This window comes from Leucopleurus acutus, assembly GCF_964270905.1.
Source record: "Leucopleurus acutus genome assembly, chromosome: 1".
In the NCBI taxonomy this organism is placed as follows: domain Eukaryota; kingdom Metazoa; phylum Chordata; class Mammalia; order Artiodactyla; family Delphinidae; genus Leucopleurus; species Leucopleurus acutus.
The window spans coordinates 2219222-2234994 of record NC_139142.1 but is presented as its reverse complement, the minus strand read 5'-3'; the positions used below and the strand labels follow the sequence as shown (position 1 = coordinate 2234994).

The 15773-nt window shown below is 49.2% G+C and overlaps 1 protein-coding gene across 1 annotated transcript in view; it reads left to right on the top strand.

The window, feature by feature from the left end:
* Nucleotides 1–14641, top strand: part of TRAF3 (TNF receptor associated factor 3) — a 111217-nt gene extending 96576 nt beyond the window's left edge. The window contains exons 9-13 of the mRNA XM_082838136.1: nt 724–798; nt 2436–2528; nt 6782–6922; nt 12747–12921; nt 13687–14641. Of these exons, the coding sequence (XP_082694262.1) occupies nt 724–798; nt 2436–2528; nt 6782–6922; nt 12747–12921; nt 13687–14258 (1056 nt within the window). The 3' untranslated portion in view covers nt 14259–14641. The remainder of the gene's footprint in view (nt 1–723; nt 799–2435; nt 2529–6781; nt 6923–12746; nt 12922–13686) is intronic.
* The last annotated feature ends 1132 nt before the right edge of the window (nt 14642–15773 follow it).

Genomic DNA, 15773 nt, shown 5'->3' with positions numbered 1-15773 from the left:
ACACTGTGTCTTTAAAATGTAGGTATTTCAATTCCCTTTACTCTTGAGGGGCACCGTAGGTGGTCTTTATTTGATGATTTGCTGACATTTAAGCGGAACACAGGGGTTTTTCCTTGCAAGGGGAGTTATCCTCTCCCAGCCCCTCCTAATCGTCCTCCATGAACTGGAGGTAACCATCATAAGATTCATGTTGTTAGAATGACCTTAGAGGTCTTTAAAAAGCTACTTGAATTTCTGGCCATTCAGAAGTACTGAGAGTGATGAGACCTTGTGTACGCTTGCTTTGGAAAGGTATCTATTTCATGTGCTGTATATCAGGTGTGTGACCCAGCTGCATCCTGAATGCTTCCTATTTTTTGTGTTTCATGCAGTTTTTGTTTATAGTCTTTAAATGTGCATTTCAGTTTATGTTTTTTTTCCTTTCTTTTTAAAATTCTGGCACTGCAGACAGCATGTCGCAAAACAACTTGTTCTAAAGAAACTGCAAGTTTAAGAAATGTTATAGTAAATGTATTTCTGTATATTGGTGTATATATGTGTATACACGTGATGATACTGTATATTTACTGCATATAAGTCTAGGAAGCAGATGCTATATACACACCTGTAGCTGATAAACACCATTCGTAATAGTACAACCCAGATGCTATCTGTGCCCTTGATATGTTTGAACATTTTCATGCAAACGTTCGTGCCACAACTCACGTCTCTTTCCCGTTGCAGTTGAGTGCACACTTGTCAGAGTGTGTCAATGCCCCCAGCACCTGTAGTTTTAAGCGCTATGGCTGCGTTTTTCAGGTCAGTATCCGACATTTGTCCTTCCCAGTCACTGACATTCCACCGTGAGAGAAAGTTATTCTATTAACATTTTAACATGCAAGCTCTGGGCTTTCAGTTTTGCCATGGAACTGAGTCACCTGCTGCACAGGTGACGAGAGCCACGTGCAGCGGATGTGGGTGCTCGCTTTCCAGGCCGGGGGTGTCGTGAGACTTGAGGTGGACACCTGTGCTGAGGGGGAGTTAATGCATTAGGAGAACGATTACATTCAAAACCAGTTAGTGAATGGGACAAGCAGGACTGACATTCGGTGGGGTTTCTAGGTAGGTAGTTATAGAATTTGAGCTGTTACTTGAATGTAAGTCACTGGCAAACTGGACGTGGTTTCGGCAGTGTGTGCATCAGTGCACAGTTGTGAGGATCGCACGTGCGTGTGTCCAGAGTGCCTTCCATGTACATGCCACAGGCACGTGCCCGGAGGGCCATGTGGAGAGGAGGTCTCTGCCACTGCCACACCTGGGCCGTGATAAAGCTGGTCCTGGGTTTTTGTTTTTGTTTCTGTTTTTTTAACGCATCTGAGATGGCTAGTGAATTTGAACTAGTTTTCATTTAAATGTATGTCTTGACCTTAGAACTATCAAAGGGCAGTATATACTCTAATTAAAGTATTTTGTGTTTGATTTTTATGTATTATCAGTACATTATTGTGAAATCAATACAGAGATATTGGCATCTCAGTATTTTCTTAGAAAGTAAAAAGCCTGAGAGTAAGAATGACTATAGCTTTCCCTTTGCTTCAGTCTCTTATGAGACTGAGCCCTCACCACTGTTATGTCGTATGTACATATATATCATTCATTCTGTGTATGTATATATATATGTTTATATATAGCAATACTTATATCAACATATATATATGACTATTCTATGTACAGAGTATATGTTTTGGAGATCATTAAAATGCTTTCTGTGGCTTTTAAATATTCCAGTTTCAAAACAAATTATATTCTTATACCAATTACTTTGTTAAATGTATGAAGTACTGTTTCCCACACTTATTACTGACTCTGAGATGGTCTGCATCTTATGTACTCTGTAGATTGTTTATGTTCTGTATGTAACTTTCTAAGTATACATAGGATAGTTAGGAACAGTAATACAGTGTATTTCACTGGTAAGTTAATACTTTAATCATTTAGAATCTTACTTTGATTACATATTCGCTAGATGATTATAGCAGCTTCTAGCTATGACTTGCAGGTGTCTAACCATTTTCCATTTATATTTTAACGCAAAAAAATGTTAGGGAACAAAAATGATATATCTAAAATTTAGTTTCTTGATGTTACCAGTATGAAACGTAGGTAAGAAGGCCCTTGATAAGAAGCTTGAGGAGTGAAGCTCACGGCCTCGAGATAGTTGTTGTAGAACTCGCAGTGTCTCGGCTTTGAGCTGCTCCGTTCTTCTCGAAACAGCCTCCTCACCTGCACACAGTAGATCAGGGGCCACTGAGCCCTCCTGAGGCTGGACATCCCCTGTGAACCGTCCATGAATAAGTCACCCCCGCCTCGTGTAGTGCTGGATTGAGGTCGGCTGTGAGTCTCTCTGACTTCGGCGGAGTGAGGTTGGGTAACGCGTTGCCTCTTTATTCTCGCAGGGGACAAACCAGCAGATTAAGGCCCACGAGGCCAGCTCCGCGGTGCAGCATGTCAACTTACTCAAAGAATGGAGCAACTCTCTAGAGAAAAAGGTACGACGCACCGCCTCCTGCTTTTGTTGGTTTTTAATACTTTCTTAAAATTATTTAAAGAAGAAAACCTTGTTTATAGTTAGTAACGGATTTTGCATAAAAGAAACAGCATCAAGAGTGTCAAAAAAGTAAATCCTCTTCAAGTGATCCTGAGTTTATAAATGAAGCTGTGTGGTTTTGTTAGCTTGTTCTTTGGGGTTTATTTTGTTTGTTTATAAATTTATTTACTTATTTATTTTTAGTTTTGGCTGCATTGGGTCTTCATTGCTGTGAGCGGGCTTCTCATTGCGGTGGTTTCTCTTGTTGGGGAGCACGGGCTCTAGGTGCGTGGGCTTCAGTAGTTGTGGCACGTGGGCTCAGTAGTTGTGGCTCACGGGCTCCAGAGCACAGACTCAGTAGTTGTAGCGCACGGGCTTAGTTGCTCCACAGCATGTGGGATCCTCCCGGATCAGGGCTCAAACCTGTGTTCCCTGCATAGGCAGGCAGATTCTCAACTACTGTGCCACCAGGGAAGTCCTTGCTGTTTGTTTTTTAATTGCCAAGCAGCTATGAAGGGCTTTTTTTTAAAAAAAAAAATCACATTGTGCTTCTCTTACAATTGATCTAGGACAGGGATTGTCACTTCCAACCCCCGTCCACCCCGCACCCCATCTTTTTGTAAATAAAGCTTTATTGGAACACGGCCACACACACTCATTTTCGTATTATCCGTGGCTGCTTTGCACCAGGACGGCAGCATGGATGAGCAGAGATAGAAACTGTACGGCCCGCACAGCCCCCAAAACTGTTCTCTGGCTCTTTACAGAAAAAGCCTGCTGACCCCCGATCTGGAAGGTCACCAGTGTCACCTGCTTTACCATCCTCTGTCTTCTTGGAGACGAGGAGAGGACAATTGCACATCACGAGTGTGACTGTTGACCATGGGTGTTGGGGGACCACGCAGCCCCTTCCCGGACACACCTGCTCTCCTGGGTGTCTCCTTGAGGGGCCCCAGCTGTGGGGTCTGGACTCCTCAGCAGGCCCCCGCCCACGTAGCACTCCTTCCTGGGGAGTATGTCCTGTGGTGCTCAGCTCTCCGGGCCTTCTTACCTGAGGAAAAGATGAAAACCTCCGAGACTTGATAGAGAAGGAGGTTATGGGATCTCCCACTGTGGCTTGTGGCTTACGCACACAAATAAGAAATTAATTTGATATTCAACAAACGTGTTGAGAACTTGCGGTGGGAGGACACTAGGATGCAGCCAGGGCGTTGATGTCTGCTTTCTAAAGGTTTGTAAAGATTTGGATATCTTGTTTTGAGTATTAAATCCAAGCAATTTAAAACGTAAATGTACCTAAAAGAGTCTAAAGTTTTAAATCAAAAGATGTGTATTAAATTTGACATAAAATAGTTTTTTTAATATAAATGCTTAAGCTGGGGATGAGAACCAATGAAAGGATTTGCGTGCTGTGTGTACACACGTGGGGCAGGAGAAGCCTTCTGTTTATCAGTGAAATAAAATCTGTTACCTGAATCATTTGTGACTTTCCCAGGAGCACATATTTGCTCTGAGTTCAGTGACGATTTACCTATGAATCTTTTTTTCCCCTCTTGTTGAAGAATGCATTGTTTCTGCCTTTTTTAATTATAGGCATAGATCTCAGGGCTTTTGGTCTCTCCCAGATACGGCTCCTCATTTATCTAAAAGGTTCTTCCTTTCATGTAAAGTGAATTGGTTATTCCAGCTGTGCTAGTTACATAACCATTGAGCGGGGCTGGGCTGCCGTGCGCTCAGCTCTCAGGACGGTCGTCCTCAGGGCCATCGCCATGGGGCACGCGGGGGTCATCCTGTCACTTGCATCCTCCTTCCCTGCTACCTCCACACTTGTCCCCCTCAAAGCATCCGCATTGCATCGCTGGAAGCTCTGGGACACAGCCGCACAGCCAGCACCCCTCCCCAGAGCTTCTCCCTCTGTACACCGGCCGAGAGGGGGCCGAGTTGCTGCTGATACATTTGAAACGTCTGTCCTCCCGGTTTTGCTGGAGCGTGAGCCTCTCCCTGACTCCGTGCCCACTGCTCAGGTCATCCGGGCCTCCGCCCTGCGCATCCTTGCTGTGTTCATGAGAAGCTGGCTTCTCTTCACTGGGCCCAAGAGCAAAACCTGGACAATGAATGCAGATACTTGTATTTTCTTAAAATGGGAATTTATTTCTCATCATAGAATTATTCAGTTGGAATCTCCTGAGTTATTTTGTTCATCTATACTAGAAAATAGAACATCTGAGTTGATTCAGAAACACTGATTATTATATTCACAGTCAAACTAAAGAAAAACTTTTTGTAAAATCCAGGCTTAAAAACACCCATCTTATGTTTTAGGAAAGCTTAAATCAAAGGGAAGTGTGGAGTGCCCACCGAAACAGGCTGGGGTGGAGGATGTTCCTGGTGAGGAGGGTCTCAGGAAGGATGTGGGGGCCCCTGTTTTCATCTGCTGTGTGGATGTCACACTGTGCTTCTTGGAAACACACCTGCCAGGTAGACTTTCCTATACCTGGTAGACTGGTGAAAGCAGGGGTCTGCAGGCACCCAGGGGCTGGGATCCTTGATTAAAATGTGTAAATAAATAAAACGTCAGTCTAAGGGCAGTCCCTAAATTAAGAAGTTAAGAGTTGGATGCAGCACGATGTGTGATCATCAGTGTGAGATATTTCCGTCATCCTCAGGTAGCTTGATTTGCTGCAGAAAAAATCACCATTGGTTAAAAAAAAAAAAAAAAAAAAAAAAAATCACCATTGGTTTTGGAGATATTACTGGGATTTTTATCAGAAAGGTTGGCCTGTGTGCATGATATTTCTTTTTTGGGGTGTGAGAATAAGGAGCCTGGGAATTGTGTCCGTCTTTGACAGATGGGAGTGAGTGAATTGTAATTTCAGAAAAAAACAAAAATGCCGCTGCCTGCTACCCGTGCCCCAGCCTGGGCGCTGCAGGCTGATCACGTGGACGAGGTCGTGGGCCTGTGACACAGCGTAGTTTAGGGAGGAAAGTCTGTTTGTGCTGAGTGAAATCCTAGGAGAGCGAAGTATATCTTGCAAGTTCTGTATTCCTTCATAAATACCTTGGTTATAAATAAAATAGACTGAGACAGCGCCCAGAGGTGCTGCCTGCCGAGCAGACTGAGTAACGTAAGGACGCCTCACTTTAGGCTCGTTGTTCTTCAGAGGGGACAAGGTCAGGAACCCAGATGTGCCCTGAGATGCCCGTGGGCCATCCCCACGGCCAGACCGTCCTCAGGTGCTGGAGGTGTTAGAGAGGCACCTGCGAGTAGAGCTGTTCTGATCCGTCTCGGAGCTCCGCGTCTTCCAGGGTGGTGGCCGCATCTGCGTGTGGACACAGCTGTTGGCGGAGGGAACCTTTCCAGGGGCCAAAATGCCCCTCGTGGAAACACTGTGAGAAAGAAGCCTGGTGGGATCGCCCTTGAACTCCTCACCCTGGGGCTTGTAAGACCAGTGCAAATTGGGTCTTGGGAGCCAATTATTTTTCAGAAAGGAACTTTGAAAGACTCAAAGGTGGGTTCCCTGCTGGGAATGGCGCCCCCCCCAGCAGACCCGTCCTGGCACCCCCAGTCGGCAGCTCCTCTGTGGCGGGGGTGGGGAGGCTGGGAGGCTGGCCCCAGGACTCACTGCAGCGCGCGAGACTGTTCCCATCGTGCTCCCTCGTTCCGTTGAGAGAGCTTTTCAAAGGGCGTGTATGGCCCACTGGTGGGTGTGAAATAATTCAGTGGCTGCAGCTAGCATTTTCAAGAGTAAAAGAGGAAGTATCCGGGTGCACTGTGATCAGGGCAGATGTGGTTTTGAGATCCCTGTTTTTAGGGATATGCACACGTACACAAGTGTCTGTGCACAAGAGGTGGGGTGTAAGGATGTGTTTCCTATTATGTTTCCTTGTCCAAGTTTGAAAGCCACTCTGATAAAAGATGTATTAGTTTTCAGCAAAAACTTTAAAAAGCATCCATTCTGAAATTCAGTCCTTGCTGCACTTTGCCTCATCTTACTTGATTCTTGGGAGAGATTCTGAGAAATGCAGTTGTAGGATCCCTGTTAAACTACCAGGACTCCCATTTCCTGTGTGAAGGGATTTTTTTTTTTCCTGGAACTTCTTCATTGAGCTGATAGAAGGCCTGTATTGTAAACATTTAATTACCATTATTATAATTGTTATAAATTGATATTAAACTCACTTTTTGTTTGCTTAATTGAAGACTTTCTTTTTCAGGTTTCCTTGCTGCAGAATGAAAGTGTAGAAAAAAACAAGAGCATACAGAGTTTGCACAACCAGATATGCAGCTTTGAAATTGAAATTGAGAGACAAAAGGAAATGCTTCGAAATAATGAATCCAAAATACTTCATTTACAGGTAAGAAGTTTAAGATTATGTCTGGATAAAAGGGAGCACATCTGCGTTTCCCTCCAAGACTTTCTCAGGGAGGTATTTGCGCAAAAGCCCTGGCCTTTGTCGAACAAGGCGACTTGTTTCTCTTGCTTAAGTGAAACTCGGGGAAGGCGGCCTGGGTTTGCGGGCCGCCCTGGGAGGCTGTAGGCGCCTCGCCTCTCGCCTTTCCCCGGGGGCCAGCCCCATCACCTCTCCTCTGTGCCCTTGGTTCGTTGTTGGTGAGATAAGACTCAAAGCCTGCGTTTCTAAACATTAGCTGTTTTATTATTATTATTTAAGATTTCATATCGTTCGTGAGTAGTTATGTGTAAAGTTTCACTTCCTAAAGTGAACTGAAGCCAAACTATTTTGTTCTGAATCTTCTAGCGATGCACGTACACAGTCACCTTATTTCACCACCGTGAACCACAGGCACCTCCAAAATAAACACATAAACCTTTGCTGCTCCCGAAAAAGGTGGTGTATCAATAAGGCTGATTACAATGTGGCTCCTCATTTCAGTTACCAACACAGGCTTCCATTAGGTGCTTGTTATAGATTATCCTTCTAGACACCGTCTTCACATCAGCTTACTCAGAGTGTACCTTGGTGATGGTAATTCTGGTGTGTCTCACACACACCCGTGGGAGAATCACATGTTGCCGAAAGGGTCTTTCAGTGCTTGTACTTACAGTGTTTCCCTAAATTATCTGGAAGAGAAAATATTTCTAGTAGCTCAGAGTCACAGCATCTTTGAGATTGTCTTTCCTCCCATTTTAATGTTGAGATTAGTTATAGTGCCTTGAATTGAATAGGGATTTATTAAATTAACTTCATTTGTATTAAACTCTGTGGTGGTCCCGAGACAAGGAAAAACAATGAACCGTTAGATTGTAGTAGAAAAGATACAAGTCATAAGTATTGAATCAAGTCAGAAAAGTACAGTGTCACGTAAAACGCCACAAGCCTCCTACGGGAAGTCTGTGGCGTTTTGCCGAGGCCTCGGAGGTGCTGGTCAGCGTGTCCAGACAGAGGCCTATGCTGCCATCCGGTAGGCAGGTCCAGCTGTGCGCAGGGTGGCCAGGGCTCAGAGGGGGTGCGTGGAAAGGCCGAGGAAATGCTGTTATGCTAGAGTACCACTTGTTAAGGCATACTGACAGCAGAAGGAAGAATGAGTAGTGGGTTGTTGTTTTTTCTTATATTTAATTCTTATTTTAATGTAGTGGTTTCCAAAGGTTTTTTTTATTGAAGTAGAGTTGATTTACAGTGTTGTGTCAACTACTGCTGTACAGCAAAGTGACTCAGTCATACACGCACACATTCTTCTTCATATTCTTTTCCATTATGGTTTATCATAGGATACTGAATATAGTTCCCTATGCTGTACTGTAGGACCTTGTTTATCCATTCTATATACAGCGGTTTGCAACTACTAACCCCAACCTCCCATTCCATCCCTCCCCCATCCCCTCCCCCTTGGCAACCACCAGTCTGCTCTCTGTGTCTGTGAGTCTGTTTCTGTTTCGTAGATATGTTCGTTTGTGTCATATTTTAGATTCCACATATAAGTGGTATCATATGGTATTTGTCTTTCTCTTTCTGAGTTCACTTAGTATGATAATCTCTAGTTGCATCCATGTTGCCACAAATGGCATTATTTCATTCTTTTTTATGGCTGAGTAGTATTCCGTTGTATATATGTAGTAGTGGGTTCATTTATAACCAAAAAAATGGGAGTGTCCATAATGAGGTCATGGATGCACTCGCCCGACACCTTGGAGATTTTATATGCATTCCTCTCCTCCATTCCCCACTTCCAGCATGAAAAGTTGGAATTTACTTTAATTTAATCATTCCACTGTGCGTGATTCACGTTTTAAAACTTCCACGATTGAAGAACCACTGAGATCTAAGTCAGAGAGATCCAGCTCCAAGCTGCGGAGCCCGGGGAGGGGAAGGCTGAGCGGTGCCATGTCTGCAGGCGGCGGTGACCCGCGCCGGCGTTCTTCTCCTCCTCCTTGGAAGGCAGGCACGGAGGAAAGTAGGCTGCATTCCAAGAGAGGGACAGAGGTCAGGAGCAGGGGCTGACGGGCTGGAAAGCCCTCCGGACGGCTGACCATTTCCCGATGGTTTACATGGAACCGTGTCCCCTGGATGATCTCAGGGTCGGTAATGTTCGTCACCATGGTTGCCAGCGCTGAGAGGCGGCCTGGACCATCCGCCTCTGAGTGAACATTGATGGCAGCCCTGCAGACTGGGGCTGGAGATGCCGGCTCTGGGTGGCGCTCTCCCTCCCGTCCCTCCCGACCTCCCCCCGCCAACCCCCCATTTCAGCAGAGCCTGGCTCAGACCTGCCCCTCGGTCCTCACCCTAGAAATTCCAGCTGCCGGAGGACAGTTTACCTGAGCCATACAGTGGTTCAGGACCACCGTGACTGGCCGCTGTTCCTCGCTGCCGCCTTTGCCACTCTCTCCGCAGCAGAATGGACCTTCCCTCCCCACTTCCTTTCCTCAGGCACCTCAGATGGCACTGTAAATGCCACCTTCTCCAGGGAGCCTTCCCCACCCTGTGCACTGGACCCCCTGGATGGTGACAGACCTATCCCTCTCTGTGTCATCTCCTCCCTTGTCTGAGTCTCCAGTCGACCCTAAATCCTGAAGACAGGCTTGTACAGGAGTCCACACAGAGTGCAGAGCTCCTGACGGCCCCAGATAGGGCGGATGGGATGCAGAGTTGTGCAAAGGAAGAGGAACTTAAGAGTGGGTTAGCTTTTGCCAGCCGTGGAAGGGTAGTTTCTTACTATTTTACTTTGTAAAGAACTTTTTTTTTTTGGCCATACCGTGCAGCATGTGGGATCTTAGTTCCCCGACCAGGGATTGAACCTGTGCCCCCTGCAGTGGAAGCACGGAGTCTTAACCACTGGACCACCAGGGAAGTCCCTTTTTTCTCAATGTAAAAAGACAGCCTAGGGCTTCCCTGGTGGTGCAGTGGTTAAGAATCCTCCTGCCAATGCAGGGGACACGGGTTCGAGCCCTGGTCCAGGAAGATCCCACATGCCGCGGAGTAACTAAGCCCGTGAGCCACAACTGCTCAGCCCGCGTGCCTAGAGCCCGTGCTCCGCAACAAGAGAAGCCACCGCAATGAGAAGCCCGTGCACTGCAACAAAGAGTAGCCCCCACTCGCCGCAGCTAGAGAAAGCCCGCGTGCAGCAGTGAAGACCCAACACAGCCAAAAATAAATTATTTATTTTAAAAAAAAGAAGACACCACTGAGCTTCCCTGGTGGCGCAGTGGTTGGGAGTCCGCCTGCCGATGCAGGGGACGTGGGTTCGTGCCCCGGTCCGGGAGGATCCCGCATGCCGCGGAGCGGCTGGGCCCGTGAGCCTTGGCCTCCGGGCCTGCGCGTCTAGAGCCTGTGCTCCTCAACGGGAGAGGCCACGACAGTGAGAGGCCCGCGTACCGCAAAAAGGAAAAAAAAAAAAAGAAAACACCACAATGAGAAGCCCGCGCACCACAACGAAGAGTAGACCCCGCTCGCCGCAACTAGAGAAAACCTGCACGCAGCAACAAAGACCCAATGCAGCCAAAAATGAATAAGTAAAATAAATAAACTTAAAAAAAAATGTGAAGGAAAAAAAAAGACAGCCTAGATGTGAGCTTCATTCCCGTGTTGCATTGTTAGCAGGAGCTGCACTCCCAGGCGCTCCCACAGTCAGTGGCTCTGCCGGGCTGGAGCGAGAGCGCTCTGTCCACAGGCCCCTTGCTGGGCCCGGGAGTCCCACCCACATCGGCTCGGTGACCAGATGGTGCCAAGTGACAGACGGCAATTTAAGCCCTAAGTGCACGAGCATGAGACCGATAGACTGATGCTCTGTGAGCAGGTCTCCTGATCAGGGTTTATTCACATAGTGTGTGATCTGTGCTGTTTCTCTCAGCTCCTGAATCCTTTTTTCTAGTAAAATCCTCACCTGCATTTAAGATTTGTTTTTTATAGAAACACTGCAGGGGCTGAGTGTAGACTGCTCTTCAAGAATGACATCATGTTTGCTGCATCTTACAGAGAAAGCTTAATTTAGGTCAGCATTCTGCTTTGACCTCATACCCTTTCTGCAAACGAAGGGTCTGTTTGAAGATAGCACATTTTCCCTTGCTGTGTGAGGAGTGCCTTTTAAACAGTGGTTGGGCCTTGTCTGTGTGTGTGTGTGTGTGTGTGTGTGTGTGTGTGTGTGTACACGTGTGCTCGCTCCCATGTTCCCTCCTGCCCGCCACCCGCCTGCTGGCTCCATGTTCCTGGCTTGTAGCTGGGGGCCTTGCTGTCATTTCAGACTCCACGGTTCTGCTCCCTCTCGAGAGCGCCTCATGCGTTCGTGCCACTGTCCTGTGTGCGCCACCAGTCCCGGGGCTGGGGAGGGGGGCTTGGAAGTGACGAGCAGCTTGTCCTCATGGCTTACAACGAGGTCCACCAAGGAACTGCCACTGATCGTTTAGGTTTCCATTAACTCCCCTCTTATTCTCACTAGTACCCACATCAGCCTAGTTTGTCATTTTGTCACTTGAGTAGGTAGAGGACAGGAGAAAAATTACAGCTGTTCATTATGGGTATGGGCGTTCATTCATGTCAATAGGATTGTCCCCAGAAAATAGACTTTGTGAACTAACTATGCTTCTCACCATATATATTTTAAAATAAAGTGGTATCGGTGTAGAATGAAGTGTTCTTTAGAGAAATCGTCTTTACTTTTTAAATGTTAGCCAATGTCAGGGTTTCTTGGAAAGAAGAAGATTAACACTGTATTTTTACCCAGAAAAAGTAACCCAAGCCTACATGTTTGTTCCTTCACGGTTATTAAGAGCCAGCAAAGGTGCTGAAACCTCGATGTTTAAAAATAGTCTCCCAAAAGGAGAAGTGAACTCGGCAGGTCCCCGGGGCTCTCCCCTGTGTGGCCTCAGCCTCAAGGGCGGCCCAGCCGCTCCACAGCTTCAGGGGCTGAACCACCCAGCCTTCGGGAGCTTTATTTCAAAAATGCAAATTCTTTTTAGAAGTGAAAACTCTTTGGGTCCCTGGCTTCACCTAACAAGTGGGCAGGCCAGTCCTGCAGACAAACTGGGCCGCCATGGCTGGCACGCCAGGCTCACCCCTCCAGTTTCTGTCACAGGCGTGCTGGTCATGTGCTTCTGGAAGAGGGGGTTTCTGAGTTGTTTAAATCAAGCCTCGCTGTCGACAGCCACGTGTTTGTCAGCAGGGTTGCTCTGCCCCAGTGGGAACAGACCCCCACCCACCCCGCCAATAGGCACTGGCCCCTTGGCTTCACCCGGGGCCCCGAGGACCTGTCTCCAGGGCCCTGTGTGCTGGCAGCCAGGTCTCTGGAGCCAGGTGGCAGTGTGGTGGCAGCTCTCTCTTCTGGGACCCAGGCGGGGTTCTGAGCACTCTGCGCCACAGAAACAGGGCAGCCCCTCTAGCCCTGGAGGCCCATATAGTTTGGCCTCTGCTGGTCGCTCGACCCTGCAGGGGATGGAGGCCTTCAGACGGGGCCGATGAGTGTGACTCCAAGTCCTGAGCTGAGACGCTAGGACGGAGGGATGTGGGGGCCGCATGCCCTGCACTTGGTGGGTGAGGCCTTGGTCCCCTCCTGGAACTAGGGTCCTGGGTCCCTGTGTCCCCCAAGATGCCCGTGGGTCTAAGGTAAGATGCCCTGTGCGGGCTGATGTGGGCTCCCTGTGCCTGACCAGCGGGCGTCTGACGGTAGTGGCGCAGCGCTGGCAGCGAGCTCTAACTGTATTTTGCCTTTTTCACACCTTTGATGTGGAAGCGAGTAATAGACAGCCAAGCAGAGAAACTGAAGGAGCTCGACAAAGAGATCCGCCCCTTCCGGCAGAGCTGGGAGGAGGCAGGCAGCATGAAGAGCAGCGTGGAGTCGCTCCAGAGCCGGGTGACCGAGCTGGAGAGTGTGGACAAGAGTGCGGGGCAGGCGGCTCGGAACACAGGTGAGAGCCGTGCGGGTCCGGGAGGCCCCGGGACAGGGGAGCCTGGCCGGGTCCCGGGGCCCCAGGCCAGAGCTGGGGTAGGCGAGGCGCGTGCTGCCTTAGGCCGGCGCCGTCCAGTCACGGCCGGTGCTTCTGATGCGCCGCCTGCCGGGGCAGCTGGCTTCCTACCGAGATGCCCACAGCAGGGGCCCAGACGCTCCCCTCTGTGCAGGAGGCCTGCGTGGCAGAGTGGGCGCGGGGCGGCCTGCGGGTCGGGTGCTCCAGACCCGCTCCTGAAGGCCTGGGGGACAGAAGGTGACCAGAGGCAGCAGGGGACCCGGCGAGCCCAGCAGCGTGTCCGATACCTAGAAGCCACCGGGGCTGCTGCTTCAAGGGCCGAGCGAGTATTCTGAATATCTGCACGAGAAGGATTAATGGGGGAAAGAACAAGGATTATTGTGATGCGTGTGGGGCTGGATTCAGCCAGCCAAGGACGCGGAGTGGGGTGGGGGGAGGAGCAGCTGAAGCCCTGATAGGGCGCAGCTGACCCGGAGCGTGGGGGCTGGAGGCAGGGGCCGTGAGCCAGAGGGCAGGCAGCCCAGGCTGTCGCCTCTCAGCAGGCTGTGGATCCCGAGGCCTGCGTTTCCGGTCCTCCACGGGGCACGCACCACCCCCCAGCAGCCACAGCGAGTTTGGGCTCTTCCGCTCAGATGCTGGTGGGGATTGGCTTCTCCAGCCCCCGGGATAGTCATGTGTCTCCGCGCCCATCTCTCCCGCCCGCCGCAGGCCTGCTGGAGTCCCAGCTGAGCCGGCACGACCAGATGCTGAGTGTCCACGACATCCGCCTGGCCGACATGGACCTGCGGTTCCAGGTCCTGGAGACCGCCAGCTACAACGGTGTGCTGATCTGGAAGATCCGGGATTACAAGCGGCGGAAGCAGGAGGCCGTCATGGGGAAGACCCTGTCCCTCTACAGCCAGCCTTTCTACACCGGCTATTTCGGCTACAAGATGTGCGCCAGGGTCTACCTGAACGGGGATGGCATGGGCAAGGGGACGCACCTGTCACTGTTCTTCGTCATCATGCGCGGAGAATACGACGCCCTCCTTCCCTGGCCGTTCAAGCAGAAGGTGACGCTCATGCTGATGGACCAGGGGTCCTCCCGGCGACACTTGGGGGACGCTTTCAAGCCAGACCCCAACAGCAGCAGCTTCAAGAAGCCCACCGGCGAGATGAACATCGCTTCCGGCTGCCCAGTCTTCGTGGCGCAGACTGTGCTGGAAAACGGGACGTACATTAAAGATGATACCATTTTTATCAAAGTCATAGTGGATACTTCGGACCTGCCAGACCCCTGACGAGTCTCTGGGGAGGCGGATTGAGCAGAAGGCAACTCCTCTGGGGGGTTTGAACCGGCCGTCTCCACCGAGGTCCTCACGCCCAGAAAAGGACCTTGTGGAACGGAGGAAGCGGCAGAAGGTGGCCGCGGGCCGGCGGGAGGAGCCACGCGTCAGGACACACACACCACGTTTTCTAATAGACTAGCAACACTTCACTTGGAAGAATTATTTATCCTTCGACGAGAGAAATACTGCTGTCAGAGAAGGTTTTCGTTTTCATTTTTAAAGATCTAGTTAATTAAGGTGGAAAACATATATGCTAAAGAAAAGAACCATGATTTTTCTTCCTTAAACAGCAAAAAAAGAACACACGCACGCACACGCACACACACATGCACACACGCACACGCACACACACACGCACACACACACGCGCACGCGCGCGCGCGCACACACGCACGCACACACACACGCACACACCTGGGGATAGCTGGACATGTCAGCATGTTAAGTAAAAGGAGAATTTATGAAATCATAATGCAGTTCTGCTATATTCATTCTAAGATTCAAGAGTGCAGTCCTGTTTCAAACATAGCCTGTTGTCTGTTTTAAGGCCTCATCCGGTCTCTGCTTCAGTACTCTGTCAGAAGACCCTGAAGTGCACCTAGGTCTTTTTTGAAAGTCTCTAAATTCAGAATCGTTTTTTAATTTAAAGTTCTAAGATAATTGTTACTGCAAACATTTCATTTTAAAACGTCGATGGACTGATATTTCTTGGAAGGAAATGTGAAATATCAAACCCCGGTTATCACTTGTGATAGGAAAGAGAATATTCACCTGCTGTTATTTCTCGTTGGAAATGTGAGCCTCCGATATCTGTCGTAGTTAATGACGCTACTTCAAAATCACTATGAAAGGAAAATTGCTCATAGATGCTGTGCATCATTTCAGATTTCTAATTGTTTTCACCCTAAAATAGGGCATTAGTTGAACTTTGGAGTTCTAAACAAAATCCTGTAGGTTTTTAAAATTCTGCCCCATGTGTTCAGACAAGCTCTCTATTGCTGACAACACCGACCTTCCGTGTCCAGTGTCCGGGGGTGGGCAGGTGACTCGTGCTTGAAGGAGGCCACAGCAGATGTGTTTCTTCATCCTGTCGTATTGCTGCATTTGTTAACAGCGTTTGCGTAGAGATGGTGGCATACTGTACATGTGCCTTAGATGTGACATGCTGCTTCTCGACCCCAGCTTTGTGTTCACTGTAATTCCAGAAGGTGATAGTTCAGCCAGACCTTTCTCTTGATCACTAGACCTTTTGCCTCTTCGAGGGCCCTCAGACAGCCCTGTCCCTGCTGAGGAAGCTGGGCCCCCTCGTCGGCTTCTGGAGCCTCCACTGCTTCGTTAATCACAGATTCCAAATCTCTAGGCCCCACAAGCGAGCCGCGCAGTCCACACGCAGGCAGGGACAGGGCAGGAGCTGCGCCTCTGCGTCCCTGGGCTGCGGGCGCTCCCACCACCCGCCGCGGGGCCCTC